Genomic DNA, 23661 nt, shown 5'->3' on the forward strand with positions numbered 1-23661 from the left:
TTTGAAAATGTCGTCAAAGGTCTGTCCCTCACAAAGAGACCAAACTAGGTGGAAAAACACAGCCCCCATGTTATATTGTTCCAAAGTTTAGAAAAAGGTGGAAAGCTGCCTGGCTCAGTATACAAGACTAGCCTAACCTCACTGTTTAACTAGGCAAGGACAGCTCAGGTATTGAACAACAGAAGTCAGACTCACTGATGAATCTACATGCAACGTTTCTAAGTAAAATATAACGAAATACATCAAATATTTGTAAAACAAATTTAATGAAAGCCCAGTAGAGTATCTCCTAGGCATGCAGAGGTGTTTTATATTGGAAAAGATAACTGTTTGATTCATACATTAATAAAACAAAGGTAAAAGATTAATCATGTCAATAGATATACAAAAAAAAAAAAATCTGGTGACATCTAACAGCTTTTGGTAAATAAAAACCCTTCGCAATCTAGAATACAAGGAAACTTTTTGGAATTTTACTTTATAATCGCTCCACCTATCTAGAACTATATTTTGATAGAGAAGCGTTAGAAGTTTCATTAAGGTCAAGCTCAAGCAAGGCCACCACCATCACCTCTGTTTTTTCACATCTTGCTGGAAGCCCTGGCAAAAATTGCAACGAGAAAAAGAAGGTATAAATATTGTAAAAGAGACCAGACTATCTCTTGTGAGTAGTATGATATACTTAGAAAAATCCAGAGTCAGTGGATAAAAAAATAATTGAACTTTTATAATGATTTAAGGCGACCAGATAGAGGATCAACAGAATCAGTGCCTTTTCTGTAATTAGCAGTAACCGTTTGGAAAATGGAACCGTTTAATCTCATTTCATTTATGCAATAACCCTGAGGATGATTTTAGCTCCATTTTGCAGATGTGAAAACTGGAGTTAGAGGTCAACTTGACCACAATCACACAACTTATAATTAGCAGAGAATGATTCAAATAGTTGGCCTGAGCTGAGACCCTGTTATTTAACATTACCACACTCCACTGCATTTGTTGTTCAGTGCCTCATAATAGGTTGCAAACTTCTTAGACTTCTTTTTAATTGTGGGCCACTGATGTTACATCAGTCAAACCTAAACCCAGAAGCAAGTTTTGAAGGGTACATTTGCGTTTACTGCATCACAGAGCCGGAGACCTCCCACGAGTTGACGGCAGTGCCCAGCCTTGGTGTCCCCAGTGGGCGACACTGAAGTCTCACTCTGACTGCTCTTTCCAGACATGGGGAAGCCTGTTGTCAAAGCCACCCCTCTTCGGAGCCTCAGGTCCCCAAACACAGAGTAGCTGCAGAGGACTTCTACTTTTGTTCTTTAGTTCAAACCCGCACCAGTTCTAAGACACCTTCCGGAGAGCAAGGCGAGTTTAAAACACGGCCAGAGCCTTTCCGAATTGAAGGTGAAACTGTCAGATTGGTAGGTGTCTTTAGCTTGTGCACACAAATATCAGAGAGATGTTCAAGAATCTTGTTTGTGAATGCGTGTGCGCTTGCACACAGCTCAGTGCTTTTCTCCAGCTGTGTGTGGAAACCAAGAGCAGAGTTAGGGAGAGCCAGTCAGAGGTAAACGTAGGTAGGAGGTGTTTCTCCTCTCCGTTCTTGGAGATGCCCTGATAGTACATTCCTTTTGTTTGTAGGTCACACTCACCACCACTTTGCAAGATTTGTCTGATAGTACAGATCTGAAATAAGCCTCAGCTTCCAATGGAGCCTCTTGCATGTTCTTTCCAGAGTCTAAACCAACACAGCAGTTTGGCAGAGAAGGCTCTGGTCTGGGCCAGACATGCAGGAGGCCATGTACTGTAGGCACGCCTCAAAGTTTTCTGGCTTTCTTGCTTCTTTGTGCAAATCCATCAGTTTTGGAGATCTTGAGAGGCCTTTCTCAGTCTCACATTCTCTGACAATGTCCAGGAAGCTTTGCACTTGACTCTGTGCAATGGAAAGGCTGTTCGGGGCTGGGGAGGTTGGATGGGTGCATCAGGGATGGCGTTTCTGATTGGCTCGGGAATACTAGGCAAGCTGGGTGTGCCGCGTTTCTTAGAACGACTTTCTACCCATTGTTTTACAAATATTTGATGTATTTCGTTATATTTTACTTAGAAACGTTGCATGTAGATTCATCAGCGAGTCTGACTTCTGTTGTTCTCTACCATGAGATGGATTAGGGTGAACAACTAACACAGAGGTGACCACGATGTGTTCACTGGTTTCTGATAACTAAATGAGTGCTTATTACCGTGTTCAACACAAGGGTAGCTTTTTTTTTTCAATTAGAGTTGACGTTCAATTTTATTAGTTGCAGGTGTACACAGAGTAGCTTCTAACCTCAAAGACAACTGTCCTGTGGGTGTTGGATAAGAATTTAACCCTTGAAGATTGAATCACACAAGGGCCCTTACTTGCTTATTCAGAAAGTATTGAGATCTTTAGAAACCTTTGTATTGTGAGACACCATCTCCTCATCTTTTGTGTCAAGCAGGGTGTACCTTCTTGGAGAAGTTGTGTTAATCTCAACAAAACACCTCCAGAGTGGGCATTGGAATGGGTTCGCCTGACCAGAGAAGCAGCATGTGGGGCGTTGAAATCCCACTGGGCTTGGTGGTCAGGGGCAGCGTTCTAGCCCAGGTGGCACATCCTCCATACTCACAGGAGACTATTAAGAGTTCTTGGCTTTGTCGTTTTGTCTGATCAACAACCACCATGTGGTAAAGAGGGAGAATACATTACCTCCGGGGACAAAAGGAAGGAGTGGGTCAGAGTTGGAGGACAGGTGGAATTTGGAAAAAAGTAAAAATTCTTGTGCATCAGTTCGGTCTCTTAGTTACTGGGATTTAAGGGGTCAATAGTAATTCTTCCCTATCCGAGTTCTGAACCAACTGAGAAGAACAAAAGTTAGAAGACCCTCTATGGTCTTGGCTTACATCTGTGGGCAGTGGACGACGTCCCAGGACCTGGCCCGCCAGGCACAGAGGCGCTGGAGTGCTACAGCCTCCCCACAGTGGGGCAGGCCCTTGACCCCCAAGTGGACTTCACAGTTCCAAGAATGGTTGCCAGCATGTGCTATTTGCCAATTGGGTGGCTTTCAAGAGGCAGAGGAGTAAAGTAGCGGACTGCAAGCCTAGTTCCACTCCACTCGTGGAGATGAGTGAGGGCCAGAGAGAGGCCAGGAATGTGATGCGGTGGAACTGCTGCCACACAGAGGGATCGGGAGTGAGGAAGAAGTGCACCCAAGTGATGAACCCAACCCATCTCATTTGTTACCAAAGGGAATTGGCTCATGTCATTGAAACATCCTATCCTAGAGTCGATCAGAATTCAGGCTTGACTACATTCAGAAATTTATGGTGTCTGTGGGGGCCTTCTTCTCTTGGTTTTACTTGACTTCATCTTCAGAAGGTTCTTACTCTGTGCCTCCAGGCTTTTGGAGCCCTTTGATCTTAACTTCAGAGATAAAGACAGCATCTTAAAAAAAAATCTTTTTTCTGACCTGTCAAAAATTCATACTGCTTGAGAGGACCATGTGTCCATACCTGAATTAGTCACTGTGGTTGAAGGACTGGAAACAGGTATCAGCCCACATCACTTGAACCAAACAGAGAAAAATCCAGGAGGGGTCGGGTCCCCAAAGGGATGTTGCACATGTCCACCAGGTTTTAAAAATTAACAATAGTTGTGTTGCACAATGAGTGTCTTTTCTTTTTCCTAAATACTTGTAGTACCATTTTTCTGAGCATTTATTACTTTATAAACGGGACGGTGGGGGGTAAAAATAGCTTTTATAAGTCTTTGTTTTAACCTTGCCCCCAAAAGGACTTATGGCACTAACAAAAAACATAAAATCAAGAGATAAATAAGCAAGTAAGATAAGAGGAATATAAGAGTGAGAAGCAACGGCCAAGCAGCAGTTCTCCATATTTGCCAGAAATAAGATACCTAGAAACAAGAAAAACCTTGTTTTCATTTGTTGAAGGCATGGAGGGTCGTGACTCTGTGGAGATGGAAGGTGGGGTGGGGAGTGTAAGGGGCCCTGGTTTTAAAGATGGTTGCCACCTGCATTTAACAAAGCCTTTTATGTGTTTGTGGAAAGGCGGGGGGTGCGGGAGGAGTGGTTGTGGGCTCCCTTTTCATTGAGTTTTCTGTGGAGGCATTAAGCACCTAGGTGGTAGGTATAGTAGGAGGTGGTGGGGCCCCCTGTGCTCTGGCCACAGTCCATCCCAATACCTGATCACCTTCCAAAAGACACTGTCATGGAGGCTCCAATCTGAACTTGTCCCTACTGGGAAGACAGCTCTGTACTCACCCCCACAGATGCTGACCTTCATCCCTCTGTGCAGTCATACATCTTGCTTCATTAAAGTAAAACCCTAAATTTGCTTCAAACCCAAAGATTTCTTCTTGGAAAGCAAGTACCCACAACACCCCCCAAGGTATCTTTATCTGAGTCTTTCTCAGGCCAGGATTGGCCCCATATACAAACATTTGGGTTTCGTTTTTGCCTGTTTACATCGCCCCTGCTTGCTTGCCAGAGTACCTCGCAACCAGGGTTATGAATGGGGCAACCATACTTGATCAAACTGGGATACACAGTGGGAAGCCTGGTGTAGTGAGCCAGAACCTGGTTGCTGCTCCCACATTTGAGAAAAGCCAACTTTTTAGGGGCTGGGGCCTGGGTTTCCCTGCCTGTTGAGCCGGCCACACCACGTGTAGACAGTCTTGCCCTTCAGGGGTCCTCCCACCTTCCACAGCCAGGATAAACTCAAGATTTCCAGCAAGAGAAGTCCAGCAAGATGCCCCAAGTGGGGTAGACACATGTTAGGGTTTGGTGTGTGGGTTTGGTTTTTATTTTTATTTTTTTAATTAACTCTTGGTTACCTCTCTCTAAACAGACGGCTACAGACAGTTCTTCTAATTCCTCGCAGAAGAGGGAACAACCTACTCGGACAATCTCCTCTCCCACAGCCTGTGAGCCCCGGAGGATTTATACCCTGGGCCACCTCCACGACTCATACTCTACGGACCACTATCACCTCGAACAGGTGAGTGGCAGTCTCCTTCCTCTCCTCAAGCCCAGGCCTCTTCCGTTCTACTTTGTACCATCTCATATCAGAGGTGGTGGGGGTGGCTCACCCTTACTCAGAGTTTTCTGTGTGCCAGACACCTTGCTAAACCCTTGTGCTTTATCTCATTTAATTCTCTCAAACTGCCACACAGGGCAGGTCCTTGGCCCAGTTTATAGATGAGGAAGCTGAGGCTTAGACAGCATCCCTAGTGGAACAAGATTCAGATGCAAGTCTGCTCGCAGGGTGCTGTGATGCCTCCCGTGTTCCTCTGGCTTTGGGGGAAAGCACAGGGCGACGGTCGAGACTGAAGAACGCTGCGCTGGGCTCATGCACCCGGGAATCTTGGGCTGCAGGCCCAGGCTTGCTCGGGGAGATGTAGCTGGAGTCTGGAATTCAGTAATTCAACAAATATTTACCAAGCGGCTGTTTTGCAGAGCAGGTTCCCAAACTGTGGGCCATGGACTCATGCCCGTGTAGGGTGATGTGGCCATTAGTCTGCTTTGAAAAGAAAAAAGGAGCATGGTTAACATAAAAAGTTAGATTTATATGACTTTTTATTAAAAATTATTTATTGCTTCCTAATATTTTGGCATTAAACATGTTCTTTTTAAAAATCACATTATGGTAGCAGTAGATGGGAACTGACTTTGATTCTCCTTACTTTGCAAAAATAAAAAGTTAGCAAAGCCTGTGCCAGCTTCCAAGATTTGTTTGTAGGACTGTGATTTTCCAAAGTCTAGGAAATTCTGATGTCAAGAATCTGACGGGAATTAAGGCCAAGTGTGTGAGATGTGGCCTCTGCCCTCAGGGAGCTCACGGTCTGGTGGGAAGTGAAGGGTAAATCTAGTTACCGGGTAAAAGTTCTCTAACTACTATAACGATGATAATGGCAACAGGTATCAAACACATCCCGTGTGACAGGCTCTGTGTTGACACACCGCATAGATTCTTTGTTCTCACAACAGCCCTGTACAGTTTGATAGTCAGAGAAACTGAGTCTGATGCTTGGTAACTTGCTAAATTCCACAACCCAGATTTGACTCCAGTGGGTTCACGCAGAGCCATTATCTTCCCCCCTTAAAAAGCCTTCATTCCCAAAAGACTTCTAAGGTGGAAAATCTCTACCACAACTGAGATGTCCTTGTGAGGCCGGCTTACCTGCATCTAGTCGGGAACTGTTGACTTAGCACACCTGCCACTCTGGACGAGGCACTGTTGTGAACTGTAGAGGGACTGCCTGCAGAAACGACTCTGCATTCACCCTAAGGGAGAACGCAGTTTGGGGTCAAAGGCCAGAAGGGTTAGTTCTTTGGCTGGCCTGCCTCTGTCGGATTCCAGCTCTGCCACTCAAAATCGGTGAGATCCTGGCAGGACTTGAACCCAGGCAGTTGGCCTCAGGGACCTACACCTTCACCCTTTTCTTATCTGGGTGTCTTATCTTTGCATCCAGATTACAAGGTTCTTGTGCACCTTATAGTGCCTGGTATCTCCTTTTGCTTTTTTGAACATGATCCATAGTGAGAAATGCATTTTAGACTGTGAGTCAGGATACACATAATGAAAAGTATTTACCCTTATAACATGCAGTGGACTCCAGTGTTGGTCTGTTTCACTGAGGGGAAAAAAAGTTGTCTTGCAAAAGAGAATGTACTGTACAAAACCAGGCAGAACTAATCTGTGAGAAATCTAGCTACTGGTCACCATCACCCTTAGTGCTAGGCAGTAAGTGAAAGGGAGATGGGGGTTGTCCCAGGGGAGACCGCTGCCTTCTTCTTGGTCTGGGTGTGTCCAGCTTCTGAAAATTCAGACTCTATTCTTACGGTGTACACACTTTCCCCACATATATAGTAATGCTTAAAAAGAGGGGGGAAAGCTGGTCTCGACCCATTAAACGGATTTCCTGACCCAGCAATGAATGGGGACAATTTGAAATATATCTGACCCACAGGATATTCAGTAATTAGAGGATGGGTCAGTTTCTTCAAAAAATGCCTCTGTCAAGGCGAAAGGTGCACATTGGATTTTTTTTCCCCGGTTGCTGTAAAATACTCTTTTCTCTCGGGCAGCCAATGCCCAGGCCCTATCGCCAGGTGAGCTTCCCGGACGACGACGAGGAGATCGTGCGCATCAACCCCCGGGAGAAGATCTGGATGACGGGCTACGAGGACTACCGGCATGCGCCCGTGAGGGGCAAGCACCTGGACCCCTCGGAGGACGCAGACTCCTACGTGCGCTTCGCCAAGGGCGAGGTCCCCAAGCACGACTACAACTACCCCTACGTGGACTCCTCGGACTTTGGTCTCGGCGAGGACCCCAAAGGGCGCGGGGGCGGCGTGATCAAGACCCAGCCCTCGCGGGGCAAGTCCCGGCGGCGGAAGGAAGACGGAGAGCGCTCCCGGTGTGAGTACTGCAGGGACATGTTCAACCATGAGGAGAACCGGAGGGGCCACTGCCAGGACGCCCCTGACGCCGTGAGAACTTGCATCCGCCGGGTGAGCTGTATGTGGTGTGCGGACAGCATGCTCTATCACTGTATGTCGGACCCCGAGGGCGACTATACAGACCCGTGCTCGTGCGACACTAGCGACGAGAAGTTTTGCCTCCGGTGGATGGCTCTTATTGCCTTGTCTTTCTTGGCCCCCTGTATGTGCTGTTACCTGCCCCTTCGGGCCTGCTACCACTGTGGGGTGATGTGCAGGTGCTGCGGGGGGAAGCACAAAGCGGCCGTGTGACTCCGTGTCTCTCCCTTACCCTCCTCCAACCACAGCCACAGGGACCTTGTCTTCTACACACTCTCATGTTCTCCCCCGCCCCCTGGGACCTGGAAGCGCCCTTCCAGCCCGGGCAACCTGCCTGGTGGACTCTGCACTCCCCCAGCCACCCATCCATCCACACACGCGCAGTGTTCTAAAGAAAGGAACCTCCACCTAGATTCTCGTGTATTATTAACAATCTGTAATCAAGCTAACTGTCTTATACCTGTGTTCATTTCCTGCCTTTCCTCCCCACCTCTTCCAGTTCAAAGGCACCTGCACTCAGAACTGCTGATTTTGGTGGGTTTTGTAATTGGTTTTTCCAAGAGCATAGAAGACTATTTCTCTTGGTTCAGCTTACCTATTGCTCAGCACCACTGGGTTCCTGCAGAAATGTGATGTCAGAATGATGAAACCCAACCAGAAGTATTTTAACCTGCGATTATTATGTATAGGAGGTGAGCTAGTTAACAGACTTCTACCACGAAACAAGATCGCTTTAACTTTTCTAAAGCCAAATTTCCCATGTAAGCTACAGTTTCTGTCTTGAGCCCGTTATCATTTTCTGCCCTCCCCCCTCCCAATCTGTCAGTTATTCACAATGCAAAATACGCACCGGTAAAATGACTGAGAATTGAGCCTTAACTTCAGATTAACTTGTGAGAATCAGGAAAATTCTTTAAACTGCATCACATCCTCTCGGGCCAGGGCTAGAAAGGGGATTTCAGGTTTCTCTGAGCCTCTCCAGTTATCCCCTAAGGTAGAACTTTTTAAAATTGTATCACCGCCACTTCTAAAAATTTAGCAATATTGGAAGAAAACGCTAATGAAGAAATTTTGCTCATTGTTTTGCAAACCAAATATTCTCTTTACAGTGATCTCCAAACAAGTTCCAGTTGAGAAACACTACAGATGTAGTTAAAACTATAGGAGCTTCCCCGACACACACACTGGCTATTTTCTATTAACCAGGGGAAGTTTTAAATGTCATAAATTTGGAGTGGTGGGTCGCATTTTGTTCGTGGGTTTGTGTTTTCATCTTAGATTCAATTTCACGTCAACAGATTCTTCATTTATACTTGGGAAAAAACAAGGCCATATGTAAAAATCCTTCCAATGCCTAAGTGTCTTTCTCCTGCAACTCCAAACCCAGGCTGGCCATTTTGTGTGCACAGATGGCCAAGTCAGCAGACTGGGTCTACCTGTCGCCTTGCCACGTAGGAGGCTTCTAATTAGCTGGAAAAGAGTATTTTTCTAATCCGTCGCAAGGAATAGCCAAATCTTTAGGGCGGAAAGAAGAAAGTGAAGAGCGGTTACCTGGACCTAGCATAGTACAATCAGAACGTCGTGGAGAATGTAGGGGGCAGGCTTGTCAACACTGGCTGTTCTTCCTGCTGTGCTCTTCCTGTGGTAACTGCCAGCTGGGGGCATGGCCTAATCCCTCTCTCCCCACTTCCCCCATTCCTTCTTTATTGCACACAGGACATCAGTCTTCAAGGAAAGGGACTTTTTTTCAGTCTGCCCATCGTATTGGGAAAATGCTAGCCACGCTTACCTTCACGGGAATGTTTTCAGCTCGTCTCAGAGCCCGTCGCATTTCTTTAGTCAGATCATTGGTGTAAATACCCACTGTGCTTAGGAGCGAGTTGGTAAACGTTTTCACTTGTCGGAGTGACTGGTTTGGGCCTTTCAGTCTGAAAAAAGAGTAGAGAGAGCTGTCAGTGTGATGATGGGGGAAAAAAGAACAGCCTCCCTGCTTGGAGAACATCTAGGAAACCTCAGCCAGCCTCCCAGCGTTGTCGAGAGACCGTCTTCCCCCCCAGGCCTGAGGCTTTTCCTCGGGGTCCTTCTCAAGGTCTCCTCTCTACAAAGCACAACACTAATGTATGTTTCGTTAGACCTCAGTTCAAGTGCCCCTATTTATTTCAATAAGAATACGCGTATTCCAGCTGCTTTTGGTTTGTCGTCTCTATTTAGTTGTTCCTATCTTCCTTCACCCCTTGTGCTTTTCTACCCTTTGAGAGTTATGCTAGTGAATCTTGCTCCGCGTATGCTTTTTGGTTTGTGAAGGCAGCGGTTAAGGGCACAGGGACAGCCATGGGGACATTTATGTAAATACGTCTCTAATTGCCACACTGCAGCTGAACAGTGTGCAGTATTTTCCCAGTCAGCTTTGCCATACTGACGTCAATCATTTGAGAGAAATTATTCAGATTTTATTTTTGTATCTGTGGTAACAAAACATTAACCAAAAGATTGTCTGTTTGGAAGCTTCCCCCTCCCCCCTAAGCTGTTTGCTCTCATTAACAAATTAAAGTGCCTGAAGCATAATTCATTCTTTACCTGTATACTAAACACCCTGTTGTATTGATTTTTTTATAACCCTTTTTACCTCTGTGTAAAAAATATATATACAAGTGTATGATGTACATTTTAGTTCTTAACTTTTTTTTATGGTTTCTAATATGTATGACCAATGTAGCCATTGCTTTAAAATGTACCATGTAAATATAAACACATCCTATCAGATTGCTGACTTCAGGCTATTTGTCTGACTGGAGATGGGGTGGCCAATGTGAGCCTCCTCAGACATGGGAGTTCTTACACACAGGATGGGAAGGGGTTTCCTTTGGAGAAGGATGTGTGGATACTGGTCTGTTTTTGTGAGGCCCTTCCCGCCTATGGTTATGTCATATTCCCAAGGGGAGACTGCAGCTCCTCCAGCTCAGATGCTTCAAGTGAAAGGAATGCTGTATGTCACCGCCAGGGGAACACCCCCTCTTCCTAGGCCTGGCTGCCCGGTGTATGCTTCTCTGAGGGAACAGCTGTACTTCCTCCAAGTTGTTTTCCACCAATTCCTGCTGAACCTCGGGTGTGTGTTTGTGGAATCTGGAAGACAGTTTCTCACAAAACAATTGTTAAAACTGCAAGACCCTTGGTCTCCTCAGAGCAGTTCTATTTCAGTGCCATTTGGCCCACTTTGCCTTCCAAACGAGTTCTTTGGATACTCAAAAGTTATAGTGACAATCTTCTGAGGAAATAAAGTGTGGGGTCTTAAGAGTCAGAGAGGAAATTTTCGACTCCTTTTCTAGAGAACTGAGCCTTTAAGAAAGAGAAGTGTAAAAGGGCTCCTCGCCTTAACTTTAACTCCACAAAGAAATGACTGCCAGGCCACTGGCAAAGGTGAAAAACAGAAGATACTGGAAGTTAGAACGTGAGGAGAAACAAGCCATAAGGATTGGTAAGTAAGAGATTACTAGAGAACTTAATGAAAGCTGTTTTATTAGGAGAGTAAATAAGCAGATTATGGTAGGGTGAACAGTAAACATGGAGGATGTAGAAACATCAAATGTAAAACATTTTTTCAAGTTTTATAGTAAAGGAATAATAGGATTGCTCTGAAGTAGAATTTGTGAATTAAATATTTGCCAAAACGACGTGTATATATTTACTTGTGATGACAATCTTGAATAAGTTGTTCTGATTTAAAAAAAAAAAAATGAGAAGAACTCGGAAGGTACCTCTAGAGCTGCCGTGGGGAAGGAGCCATAAAACCTTACTGGACCTTCATGGCCTCATAGGCACATCCCTCCCAGTCCATGTTTACAGTTGAACTGAAGCTTAGAAAGGGAAAGTAACTAAGGTGACATGACATGCAGTCATGTGAGGCAAGGACTGAACCAGGCCTGAGCTCCAGTGACAGCAGAGTCCAGGTTCTTACTGGGCCTCAAACTGATACTTGCCTCCTTCCCTGTTTTAGAACTTGAAGAGCAGACACCAGTCAAGAGCTTTACCCTGTCGGCTCAGTTCTTTCAGGCCCCTCAGGAACAGCTCGTCGTCCTTGGTGCCCTGTGTGCTCAGCCAGCAGCCGGGCATACTACACATGTCATCTCCTCTAACCCTCTGCAGAGTAGATGCTGTATGTCCACATTAACGGGTAAGGAAGGGGAAATAGACAAACGTTACCTCATTCAAAGTCACTAGACAGTCTGCCCTTGGGCAAATGACCATCTTTTTGAGCCTCAGTTTTCTCAGGTATAACGAGTGGAACAACACTTACCCTCAGCACAACGCAAAGGTTAAATGACGAGCTGTAGTTAGACTGAAGTACACAGGAAGTCCTTCCAAACCGCTAATTTCTCCCTCCGAGGACAACCTCTTAAAGCACAGGAGGCCAAAGCCATTGTGGACATATTCTAAGTATTTAGGCCTCTATAACCTATATGCTGAGATTTCTTTTTCTTAACTTCTTTTAAATTCTAAGTTAGGTTTTGAGTCCTTGCTGACCCTCCCAGATACAAGTGAGAGCTGTAGAAATGCACTAAGCTGGCTAGAGTCCTCGGGAGCCAATAAGAGATAGGGCATTACATAATGACAGAGGAGGCATCAATCCAAGAGAATAATATAACACTAGTAAATAATTATACACCCAACAGAGACACCTAAATATATAAAGCAAATACATAAAGGGAGAAATAGTACAATAATAGTAGGGGATTTTAATACCCCACTTTCATCAGTGGGTAGGTCATTCAGAGAGAAAATCAATAAGGAAATAGTGGCCTTAAGTGACACATCAGATGGACTTAACAGACATATAGAATATTCCATCCAAAAGCAACAGAATACATATTGTCAAGCACACATGGAACATTCTCCAGGATAGATCATGCTACAGCACAACCAAAGGGTCAAAGAAGAAAAATGCTTTGATACAAATGAAAATGGGAATATATCGAAACTTATGGGATATAGCATAAGCAGGTCTAAGTTCATAGATCTAAATATCTACATTAAGAAATAAGATCTCGTCTTCAGCCATGCTACCCTGAACAAGCCCGATCCCATCTGATCTCAGAAGCTAAGCAAGGTCGGACCCAGTTAGTACTCGGGTGGGAAACCACCTAGGAAGACCAGGTGCTGTAGGTGTGAAAAAAAAAAAAAGGGATTGTAAGCTGACAAGGTCCTTGCAATCTGTGGTCATCCAAGGGTTGCCTCGCCTAAAAAAAAATAAATCTCAAATGAACAACCTAACTTTATACCTCAAGAAACTAGAAAAAGAATAAAACTAAGCCTAAATTAGTATAAGAAAGGAAATAAAAATCAGAAGAAACAAATGAAACAAAAAGGCAATAAAGATCAATGAAACTAATAGCTGGGTTTTTGAAAAGATAAAATATACAGACCTTTAGCTACACTCACCAATAAGACTCAAAATCAGAAATGAAAGATGTTACAATTGATACCATAGAAATACAAAGGATCGTGAAAGTACCATGAACAATGATCTGCCAACAAATTGAATGACCTACAAGAAATGGATAAATTTCTAGAAACATAACTTATCAAGAAGAAAGGGGAAAATCTGAACAGACTTATAAGTAAAAAGACTGAATCAGTAATCGAAAAACCTCCCAGCAAACCAAAGTCCAGAACCATATGGCTTCACTGGTGAATTCTACTAAACATTGCCAATTCTCAAACTCTTCCCCAAAATAGAAGGACACTTCCAAACTTATTATTCTAGACCAACATTACACTGATACTAGAATCAGACAAGCTCACCACAAGAAAAGAAAATTATAGGCCAATATCCCTATGAACAATATCCCTATAGATGCAAAAATCTTCAATAAAATATTAGCAAACCAAATTCAATGATACATTAAAAGAACCATACACCATGATCAAGTGTGATTTATTCCAGAGATGCAAGCAAGGCTCAACATACACAAATCAGTGTGATTCACCATATTAACAAAATGAAGGATAAAAATCATATGTTCATCTCAATAGATACAGAAAAGGCATTTGACAAAATTCAACATCCATTTATGATAAACAAGAAAGTGGGTATAGAAGGAACATTACTCAAAAAAATAAAAGCCATACATGACAAGCCCACCGCTAACATCATATTCAGTGGGGAAAAGCTGAAAATTTTTCCTCTTAAGATCAGGAACAAAGCAAAAATGCCCACTCACCCTATTTAATCAACATAGCAAAGAAGTCCTAGCCAGAGCAATTAAGCAAGAAAAGGCATATGAATTGAAAAGGAAGATGTAAAACTGTCACTATTTGCAGATTACATGATATATATAGAAAACTCTAAAGACTCCACCAAAAAAAAAAAACTTAGAATAAAAAAACTCAGTATAAGTTGCAATATACAAAAATCTGTTGTATTTCTATACACTATTAACAAACTAACAGAGAAATTAAGAAAACAATATCATTTACGATTATATCAAAAAGAAAAAAGTACCTAGGAATAAATTTACCCAAAGAGGTGGAAGATCTATACAATCAAAACTATAAGATACTGATTAAAGAAATTGACACAAATGGAAAAATATGTTGTGCTCATGGATTGGAAGAATTAGTGTTGTTAAAATGGCCATACCACCCAAAGCAATCGATAAATTCAGTGGAATCTTCATCAAATTCCAATGACATTTTTCACAGAAATAGAATAATCTAAAGTTTGTATGGAACCACAAAAGATCCTGAATAGCCAAAGCAACATTTGCGAAGAAGAACAAAGCTGGAAGCATCATACTTCCTGATTTCAAACTATATTACAATGCTATCATAATCAAAACAGCCTGGAATTGGCTTAAAAACAGGTAAATCAATGGCACACAATGAAGAACCCAGAAATAAACCCACACATCTATGATAGATTAATTCACAATAAAGAATATACAGTGGGGGAAGGACAGTCTCTTCTATAAATGGTGTTGGGAAAACTGGACAGATGCAAAAGAAGAATACACACAAATGAATAAAATTGTACCACTATCTTAGACCAACACAAAAAATTAAAATAGATTAAATACTTGAATGTAAGATCTGAAACCCTTAAACTCCTAGAAGAAATAGAAGAAAATTAGCAGTAAGCTCCTTGACATTGGTCTTAGTGATGATTTTTTGGATTTGACACCAAAAGCAAAGGCAACAAAAACGAGTGGGGCTGCATCAAATTAAAAAGCTGCACAGCAAAGGAAAACATCAACAAAATGAAAAGCAACGTACTGAATGGGAAGAAATATTTGTAAATCTTATATCTGATAAAGGTAACCCCTGATAAGGGGTTAATATCCAAAATACATAAATAACTCATACAACTCAGTAACAAAAACAATCCAATTTAAAAATGGGCAGAGGATGAATAGGCTTTTTTTTTTAAGATGACATACAGATGGCCAATAGGCACATGAGAAGGTGCTTGACATCACTGATCATCAAGAAAATGCAAATCTAAAACCAAAATGAGATGTCACTTCACACCTGTTAGAATGACTATTGTCCAAAGGCAAGAAATAACAAATGTTGGTGAGTATGTAGAGAAAAGGGAACCCTTGTGCACTGTGGGTAGAAATGTAAATTGGTACAGCCACTATGGAAAACAGGATGGAGGATCCTCAGAAAATTAAAAATAGAACTACTATATGATCTAGCGATTTCACATCTTGGCATAATACTAACGCTAAAAGATACATGCATCCCAATGTTCATTACAGCATTATTTATAATAACCAAGACAGAAACAACCTAAGTGTCCATCAATGAATGAATAGGTAAAGAAATTGTGGGATATGTATATGTGCAGTGGAATTTCAAGCACGAGAAAGAAGGAAATCCTGCTATTTGCAACAACATGGATCACAAAGGCATTATGGTAAGTGAAATAAGTCAAGCAGAGAAAGACAAATACCATATGATCTCACTTATATGGAATCTAAAAAAAAACAAGGTCCTAGATATAGAGAGCACATTGATGGTTGGCAGACGCAGGGGTGGGGGCTAGGCAAAATGGATGAAAGTGGTCAAAAGCCACAAACTTTTAGTTATAAAATAAGTCCTGAGGATATATAATACACCACATGGTCACTCTACTTAATAATACTGTAGTATATTTGAAAGGTGCTAAGAGAATAAATCTTAGAATATCTCATCATAAGAAAAACAATTTGGAACTGTGTGGCGATATATATTAACTAGACTTCTGTGGCAATCATTTTGCAGTATATTCAAATATCTAATCATTATGTTGTACCTGAAACTAATATGTCAATTATATCAATAAATTTTTTAAAAAGCAGGTATCAGAATACAGCTATCTTCTATTAGGTGGACATTAAAGAGATTTGCAAAATTTTTTAATTTTTTTATTTGGAAAATATTTTTTATTGAAAATGTTATGTTAACATGCAAAGGGTTTATTACTTTTAAATGAATTTTTTATTTTAAATTTGTTTCAATTTCTGATACAAGCATATTGATAGCTATAACCTGTTTGAGCTAAAGCTCTTTGGGGTCCTCAGTAATTTTTAAGAGTATAAAGGGATCCTGAGAACGAAAAGTTTGTGGCCTCTTCCTCTCTTTGGTTAACGGGCTGTTTCTTAGTCAATTCTGCTCTTACTCTCTTCAAAGGCAGCTTTGACTCTGGCTCTTCTCTTTTTAGGTTACTTTATATTATCTTATTTTAACTAGCTCTCTTTGTACCTCTTCTCTCAGACTGTGTTTTCCTCCTGGTTCCTTGAGCCAGTTCCACTGAGGCCCTATATTCCTGCAGTTTTCTTCCCTTGAGGCTCTACTATCCTTTCACTGGCCCTTTGTTGGTATTTTTCCATTGAATGGAGAGCCCTCTATCCAGGCTCAGCCTTGGCCATCAGACAAGGTAAATCCAGTGTCCTTAGCCTCTCACTTGGGTGCTGGCAGCTTCCTCTCATGGATCTAAGTCTGCTTAGCTCAGATATTCTTGCCTGGTGAACATTATCTGGGGTATCTCTGAGTCAGCCTGTGGCTGCTCCTTCCGCTCGGCTCTTGGGATCTCTGATTAGGCTGGGAATCAAATGTAGTTTGCAGACTTTGGGGCAGCCACTCCCAGCAACGTTCCCTTTCCTACTACTGTTGATACTTCCTCTAGCCATTAAACATCTGAAGATGATGCACAGCACACCTTCAGCCGGCCTTCCTCTCAGTGTGCCGTGTGCTGGGAATTGCAGTCTTTGTTGCTTTGGAGAGAGGCAGAAAAGGAAGATGAAACTGTCTCACCTAGAATATAATTCTGCCTGTCCAGGTGGAAGATCATTGCTGACAAATGGGCCAAGTAAAACAAAACTATTTCCTTCCTTCCGGGTGGGGGCGGGGAGGGGGGGCTGTCTGTCCTATTCTGGCTCGGCAGGGGTGGGGTGGGAGGCAACACAAATGGCATAAAACCTAAATGCATCCCAGTGGACAATGTGGTTTGTGAAAATTCTGCCAGGATTTTGGCTGATGGTCTTATCTTTTTGGCCATAGAGTTGTTGCCAAGTTTCACATCTATGTGAGACTTGTCTGGGAATCTTAGGGGATGCTGTAAGGGGTGTCAGGTGTGTCTGTCCTGCTTCTGCTCTCGCCTGGGAGTCCTTGGCTCTGACTGTCCTCTTTTGGGGTTACTTTATATCATCTTATTTCAGCCAGCTCTCTTCGTATCTCTTCTCTCAGACTATTTTGTCAAATAAATATTTGTGGCTTGATGCAAAAACCATCCCATATTTTTTCTTCTTTTGTCGAGCCTAGGTAATAACTTCCTCTGTCCCGTGCTTGCCATACTCCATTAGTAACTACGGTTGTCCCTTGAGTGTCTTCCAAAAAAGCCTTTCTCTGTCAAAAGAGAAAATTGATCATGCCTGCACAGCCCTGAAAGCTGACATTGTAGGCCATCACAAAACCATCCTGTGCACCAAAGGAGAAAGGGCCAGAAGGAGAAACACGAGACCCAGGGCCAAGATCTCGTTCTGAGTCTGGGTGCAGGAAGTTGTGGTGTGGTTCCTGTATGCCGCTTTTGAATGAATGTCTTTGCTTCCTCACTGGCCCGATGCGACAAGCAGAAGCCACTTTGAAAATGCCTCGCCCTGCCGGGGCCCAGATGCCCCGATATTTACATAGTGGCCTTTCATTCTGCGTACACAGTATGTGCCTCTGCAAATATTTCAGGCCTCCCTGCATGCTTGCGGGGCCCCTAAGTGCCATTCACCAGCTTTTAAGTTTGTTTTGCAGGCAGTGAGCCACAGAGAGGGAGGCCTGACTCAGAGCACAGGGGGCCCTGCTGTCTGCCGCCGCCACCTCCTACCGCTGCAGACTTGGCAAGGAAGGAAGCAGTGGGTTTTACAGCTGGTGTTTTTGGTTTAGAAAAAGAGAGAGAGAGAAAAGAATTTTTTCAAAAATACCTTGGCCATGTAAAATGACACTAAATGTAAGTATATATGCAGTATTTTGGGACGAGAGAAATTGCCTGTTTTGCATGATTCATCATTCCTCTTGATGACAGCAAAGGAGGTTTGCGCTCAGCCTCTATATTTTGGGATTTTGTTCCAAATGCTCTGAAGAGAGAGTGAGAAGGCCCAAGTTCCTCGCCCCTTCCCCAGAAAGGGTCGTGTCTGGGCTAGATTAGGGTAGCATGGCGTGTGCGTCCTCTTTCACCTGACTATGAAGATTCTCATTTTTCTATCAAAAACTGACCAGCTGCTTCCTGGGTGAAGGGGAACCAGGATGTGGGGAGGGTAGAAAAGCCATGCTTTCCCGAATCTGATATGAGCCTTGAAACATGTGTTGACAGACTAGATGGAAGGGCCCTGCCCAGTGCTGTCTCCCAACAGATGTGTCAGGCTCCCGAGTGTGGGGCGAGCGCCGCCAAGGTTGGACGGCTGGTGGCCAGGAACACGCAGTCTTTCTAGGATTCGGCCTTTGCAAGTTCTCAAAAAATGGTGTGTTGCTCTGAGGCTGACACATACCTTGGCAGGGGGTGATGGGGCTTCTGCCCAGAGCTGGGAGTCCCCAGGGTCAGGCTGACCTCGAGGCCGTAGTTTGGCCTGAAGGAGGGGCTGCATGGTGGGTGTGGTGGCCTCTCTGGGCAGATGTGTTCCCTGGAGCACCAGGACCACAAGAAGCAGGCTGACCCAGGGACCAAGTGCACAGTGAGGGCACACGGGGAGAGTCTGGCAGCGCTTTCCCTGGCTTCTGGCTGGCCTGCCCGAGGCACCCCACATTCCTTCCCTAACATTCACTGTGAGATGGGAGGACTGCCTTGCACCCTCCGTCACAGGCATATTGCAAGTTCACTGTCTAGATTAGACAGCGCTTCGTAGAAAACTGGGGGCATTAGACCTCTGAAATCCAAAACTTCAGTTTTTCAAAGCTGTGTTAGACTCAAGTTTGGCGAAATAGAACTCTGAGTCCAAAAATTAAAACAATTAACTCTACAGTTAAGTCCTGTTTCTTGCCTCGGCAGGCCGTTTCAAGAGTATTTGCCTTATAATAATTTACTAGGGTTAAACTCTAAATTGTGTGGGGTTTTTCTGTATGTTTTATTCGACACTAAGATGGTTAAGAAAAATAAAAGCCCACTACAGATGAATTAGCAACTGAGTAGCACCTAAAAGCTAATATTGGTCCCCAAATCTATTATTATTAACAGCAGCCCCCACAGGCCTGCGGTCATTGCCCAGCTTAACGCATCTCATAGTCACCTGGCCTCACTAGCCTGTGGGCTTGGCAGAGACACTTACTACTCGGGATTATTTGCATGTGTCCCCCCCGCCTCACCACCCCACGCTGCTCAGGCCCTTGCAATTCCGTGTGATCACCTGTCTAGTTCTGGCCAGCGAACTGTGACTGGAAATGACTTAGCATTCAAGAATCAGAGTGCGATTCCCCCCATTCTCCCCTCTCCAAGGGCAATCGTGACGGCCGCCCATTGGGACAAGCCACAAGTCGAAAGCAGATTGGGTCACTGAGTCACTGAAGGAGAACAGCTGACATGGGGAATGGCCTGAGTCAGGGATTGATGAATAAGTGAAAAATAAATCTTGGTATTATGCCAATTTCATTCTGGGTTTGTTAAAGCCAAAGACTATCCTGACTGGTACAAAGAGCAGAAGCTTATATAAGAAACACCAACTTCAAAAAGCCAGCTTCACTCTAGTGAAGGGAAGGCAAAAAGGTGACAAGGGGATGACCCCTCCCCCTACGCACGGGGCAGGAACCCCTAATCCATCCTGCATCCTCTCCCCAGGGCCCAGAGCACCTTCATGATCTTCTCAAGCCTTAGAAGAGGCAAAGCTCTGTTGAGCAGACCTTCTCCAGCCAGGAGGGGACAGAGGAGAGAGCGGTATGCAAGGAGACGGAAGCCCCCTCCCCAACTCCCCACTGTCCTCCCCACCATCTGTCTCTTGAGTGACCTTGAGCAAGCTGCTCCATCTCTCTGGAGTTCAGCCCAGGCCTCCTTAGGTAAGCCAGACATGATGGGTCTCCACCTGCCTAGAGCAGCAGGTTTGACAGATGAGCTTTACTGTTCCTGACTGCCCCAAGCGGGGTGTGATGAGATGGTGGCTGCAGAGAGGAACCTCTGCTGTCCACATTCTTGTTTTCGGTCAGAAATGTCCCCGGGGCACCAGGCGCTGCTGGAGTCTTGCAATCAAACCTGAAGGGTCGTGTGCATGAGATGTCCCAAAGCCAAGAACATGCATGGCCCTCTGGGAGCCACGCCCACCCCCTGGAGATGATAGAAGTGCAACCTCTGAGCCAGAAACCTAGTGAGTGATCCCAACTGTCCCAGGATGTCATCTTGTTTTTATGATTAAAAGCACGGTGTTGCTCACACACATTTGCAGAGCCATTTGTCTGAGGATGCTCATTGCAACATTGTTACTGACGACAAAAATCTAGAAAGGTTAAAAAAAAATCTAGAAAGGTTAAAAAAAAATCTAGAAAGTCCTAAATGTCCCTGAGGAAGGAGTGGTTAAGTTCCTATATATCCGCACTATGAACCACTATGCAGCCATGAAAAAGTCAGGCAGCTCTCTTTGTCCTGACGCTAAGGGTTTCTAAGACATAGTAAATGAAGCAAGGTGCAGACAGTGTGGCGAGCACACGACCACTGGTAGACACACACATGCAGACACACGAGCATGGACACAGCTGCGTGTATTCTGTATCATCGGAAGGCAACAGAAAAAAAACCAGTAATGGTGGCTGCACGTGGACTGGAGTCTGGTGGAACAGAGTTTGTTTTCACTGTGAACTCTTTCGCACTCTCTTTTACCACACGAGAGTGAAGGTGTTGTTTCCCTTTAAGTTTTTATCAGAGAGGCAAAGACCGGAAGTACTGCCTTGGAATCCCAGTCCTAGATTTCCTGCCGACATAACTGTGATCGTGAGCAAGCCTCAGTTTCTTCATCTGTAAAACGGAGATGATAATGGAGCCTCCCTCCTGGGACGGTTGGGAGGATTAAATGAGACAATGTGTCGGAGTTTAGCACAGGGCCCGGCACCCATTAAGCATTCTTGGCATCCATTCATGGCACCCATTAAGCTATTTTTGTTGAAGCCCAAAGCTCACTGTCCATTTGACCACAGGGCCCAGATACTTGACAGAATCATTAAGACTGATCTTTGAAGAGAGAGTATTGGTATTGATTTTAATGTTTTATCACCTGGCAGCATCTTGTGGAAAACACTCATTCGTAGCTGCTTCCTGTACCCTGCCCAGCCTGCTCTTAACAGTCCCCAAAGCCTTCTTAAAAAGTGTGCTTCTCCATACGGTTTCCCAAAACTCCTACTCGATAGTCACGGCTGACATACAGCTGAGTGAACATCCTTTTCTCCTTGAGCTTTTACGGAGGATGTGAAGGAAAGGGCTCTTCTTACCAAGCAAGGGAGAAAAAAATTCTTGAAGCCATTATGTGTCTGACACCAATTCAATTACCTGGTCCGTGCCCTTTTCAGCTAAGCACTTCCTAAACTTCGTTACCGCTGCAGGACCGCTGCCAGCTGACATCCATCCTGAACGTTGTCCACAGGAGGAGACAAACCTCTGGGTGAGCAGGTTGCTGAGGCACTCCTGCCTCCTGAACAGAGGGGACCAGGGGCCCTCCCGGGAAGAGTGGGGTGTCCGGGCACGGTTGTGGGGCCCTGCACTGTTCTACCCCAGCCTGATTCCCATCACCCAGAGTTTTCAGTGATTGAAAAAAAAAAAAAATCTGGAGCTTCCGGGTTGGTGAGTGCACCCACATGCGGGGAACGTGGCATATTCCAGGCCCACTCCCACTCTTGGGACTCTCCAAACCTCACTGTGTTTTTCAGCTGGCTGCTTGTTCACCTATATATTTTATCGTGTCCCTTAGAATAAACTGGTAAATGAATAAAAAGGGGGGAAAGGAGGGGCAGAGAGTGAAGAAAGTAGAGAGAAGGAGAGAGAACTTTCCTTTGAGTAACTAGAGAATGAGCAAAGTGGAGCATATAAGAATAAAAAATGAAATTCTATTCAACCGGTTATTATTCCTAGTGAAGGACTAACTATATTCTCTGGACTGCAAAACAGAGAGAGGAGGCTTGGAGAAGTCAAGTAGCTTGAAAAGGCTAAGGGACCAAACCAGGTTTCTCAGATGATCCCTAAAAGTTCTCCTACCTCCAAAAAAATAATAGACCTCTTTCTGATCTGCGGTCATAATAAATTTAGCATTTCTCACAAGAATGGAAGCAGCCTGTTGTACACCTTTTCTTGTTACACAAAACTGAAAATGAGTGAATAATTTTGTATTAATCATATTAGAAACAGAACTAAAACAACAACTTAAGAACATGGGTTGCGTAGCCTCCTCTGGCTCATCCCTTATAAGGAAAACATCTCTAGATTCTAACCCACTGCTCTGAGCCCAGCCTCACCAACCATAATAAACACTGGTTTACTTGTCTATTAGAACAAAATTTATAAAAGGCTTAAGGAAAAGTGGCGATGCCTTATGCATCCAAGCAACATCCATTAACGATCTGATTGCTGATAGTAAGTAGATACCAGGGAGACTGAGTTGTTATGAGCTGTGATCCTGGAACCAAAGGAAGGACCTTGGAAGCCCTGGTTGGTACAGAGGAATGGAGCTGCTCGCCTTTGAAAAGACCACCATGCTTGGACTATGAGCATCTCGGTAGCATCCATGACACTGGAGACTAGAGATCCTTCTCCCAGACACCTGTGAGTTACTGAATTCATATGGAACCATAGAGGAAAGGAAGGACATTGCCTCCTAAAACATGACTGAGATGAACTCCTTGCCACCCTGACAAGTGGAAGCTTGGAGCCCTATTTCATTAGAGGGACAAAGTGCGGGGAGTTTTTTTTGTATCAAAAGTTGGAAAGTAAAAGTCACATCTGCTACATTTGTATCCCTAGTGCCAGCACAGAACTTGGCACAGTAGTAGATGCTCAATAAGTATAGAATGAATGACCAATCCTGAGGTCTTGTAAGAACTTCAGTTATGAAATGGAAACTCAATTTTTCTAAGCTGCATTATTTTCAAAGGCAGAAAGTGGGCTCTTACCATTTAGAAAAACCTCTCGTCGCCATTAGAAAGCAGAAATTCTCCCTTGTATCACATGTCACTCCCCTGCTCAGTCCTTCCAGTGGCTTCCTGTCTAGCTCTGATTAAAATCCAAAGTTCTTACAGTGACCCTCACAGTCCTACAAGATCTGGCCCTCACTATCTTTTTGACTTCATCTCCTAATAATCTCCCCCTCTTACTCCCATAAGCCACACTGGCCTTTTTGTTTTCCCTCAAACATGTTCCTGCCGCAGGACATTTGCACTTGCTGTTCTCGCCACCTGAAATGCTCTGTGCTAAGATCTCTGCAGAGCTTCATCCTGGCTTCCTTCAGGTCTCTGCTCAAATGTCATCTCTTTAGAAAAGCTTTCCCAGTTCACTTTATCGAAAATTGCATCCCATCTCAATCTCCCTATCCCACACGCTTTGCTTATGCTACTTTATTTCTCCTTGTAGCCCTTAGATGACATATGATACAGTTAT

At 44.1% G+C, this 23661-nt stretch overlaps 1 protein-coding gene and 1 pseudogene across 1 annotated transcript in view; both read left to right on the forward strand.

Moving 5' to 3' along the window:
• The window catches only part of SPRED2 (sprouty related EVH1 domain containing 2), a 104751-nt gene extending 94411 nt beyond the window's left edge, over nucleotides 1–10340 (forward strand). Inside the window, exons 6-7 of the mRNA XM_039886978.1 lie at nucleotides 4885–5034; nucleotides 7125–10340. Of these exons, the coding sequence (XP_039742912.1) occupies nucleotides 4885–5034; nucleotides 7125–7790 (816 nt within the window). The 3' untranslated portion in view covers nucleotides 7791–10340. The remainder of the gene's footprint in view (nucleotides 1–4884; nucleotides 5035–7124) is intronic.
• A 2281-nt stretch (nucleotides 10341–12621) lies between these two features.
• LOC120622523 (uncharacterized) lies at nucleotides 12622–12740 on the forward strand (annotated as a pseudogene).
• Nucleotides 12741–23661: the final 10921 nt, after the last annotated feature.

The sequence above is a fragment of the Pteropus medius genome, unplaced genomic scaffold, assembly GCF_902729225.1.
Source record: "Pteropus medius unplaced genomic scaffold, Ma_sr-lr_union100, whole genome shotgun sequence".
Classification (NCBI taxonomy): domain Eukaryota; kingdom Metazoa; phylum Chordata; class Mammalia; order Chiroptera; family Pteropodidae; genus Pteropus; species Pteropus medius.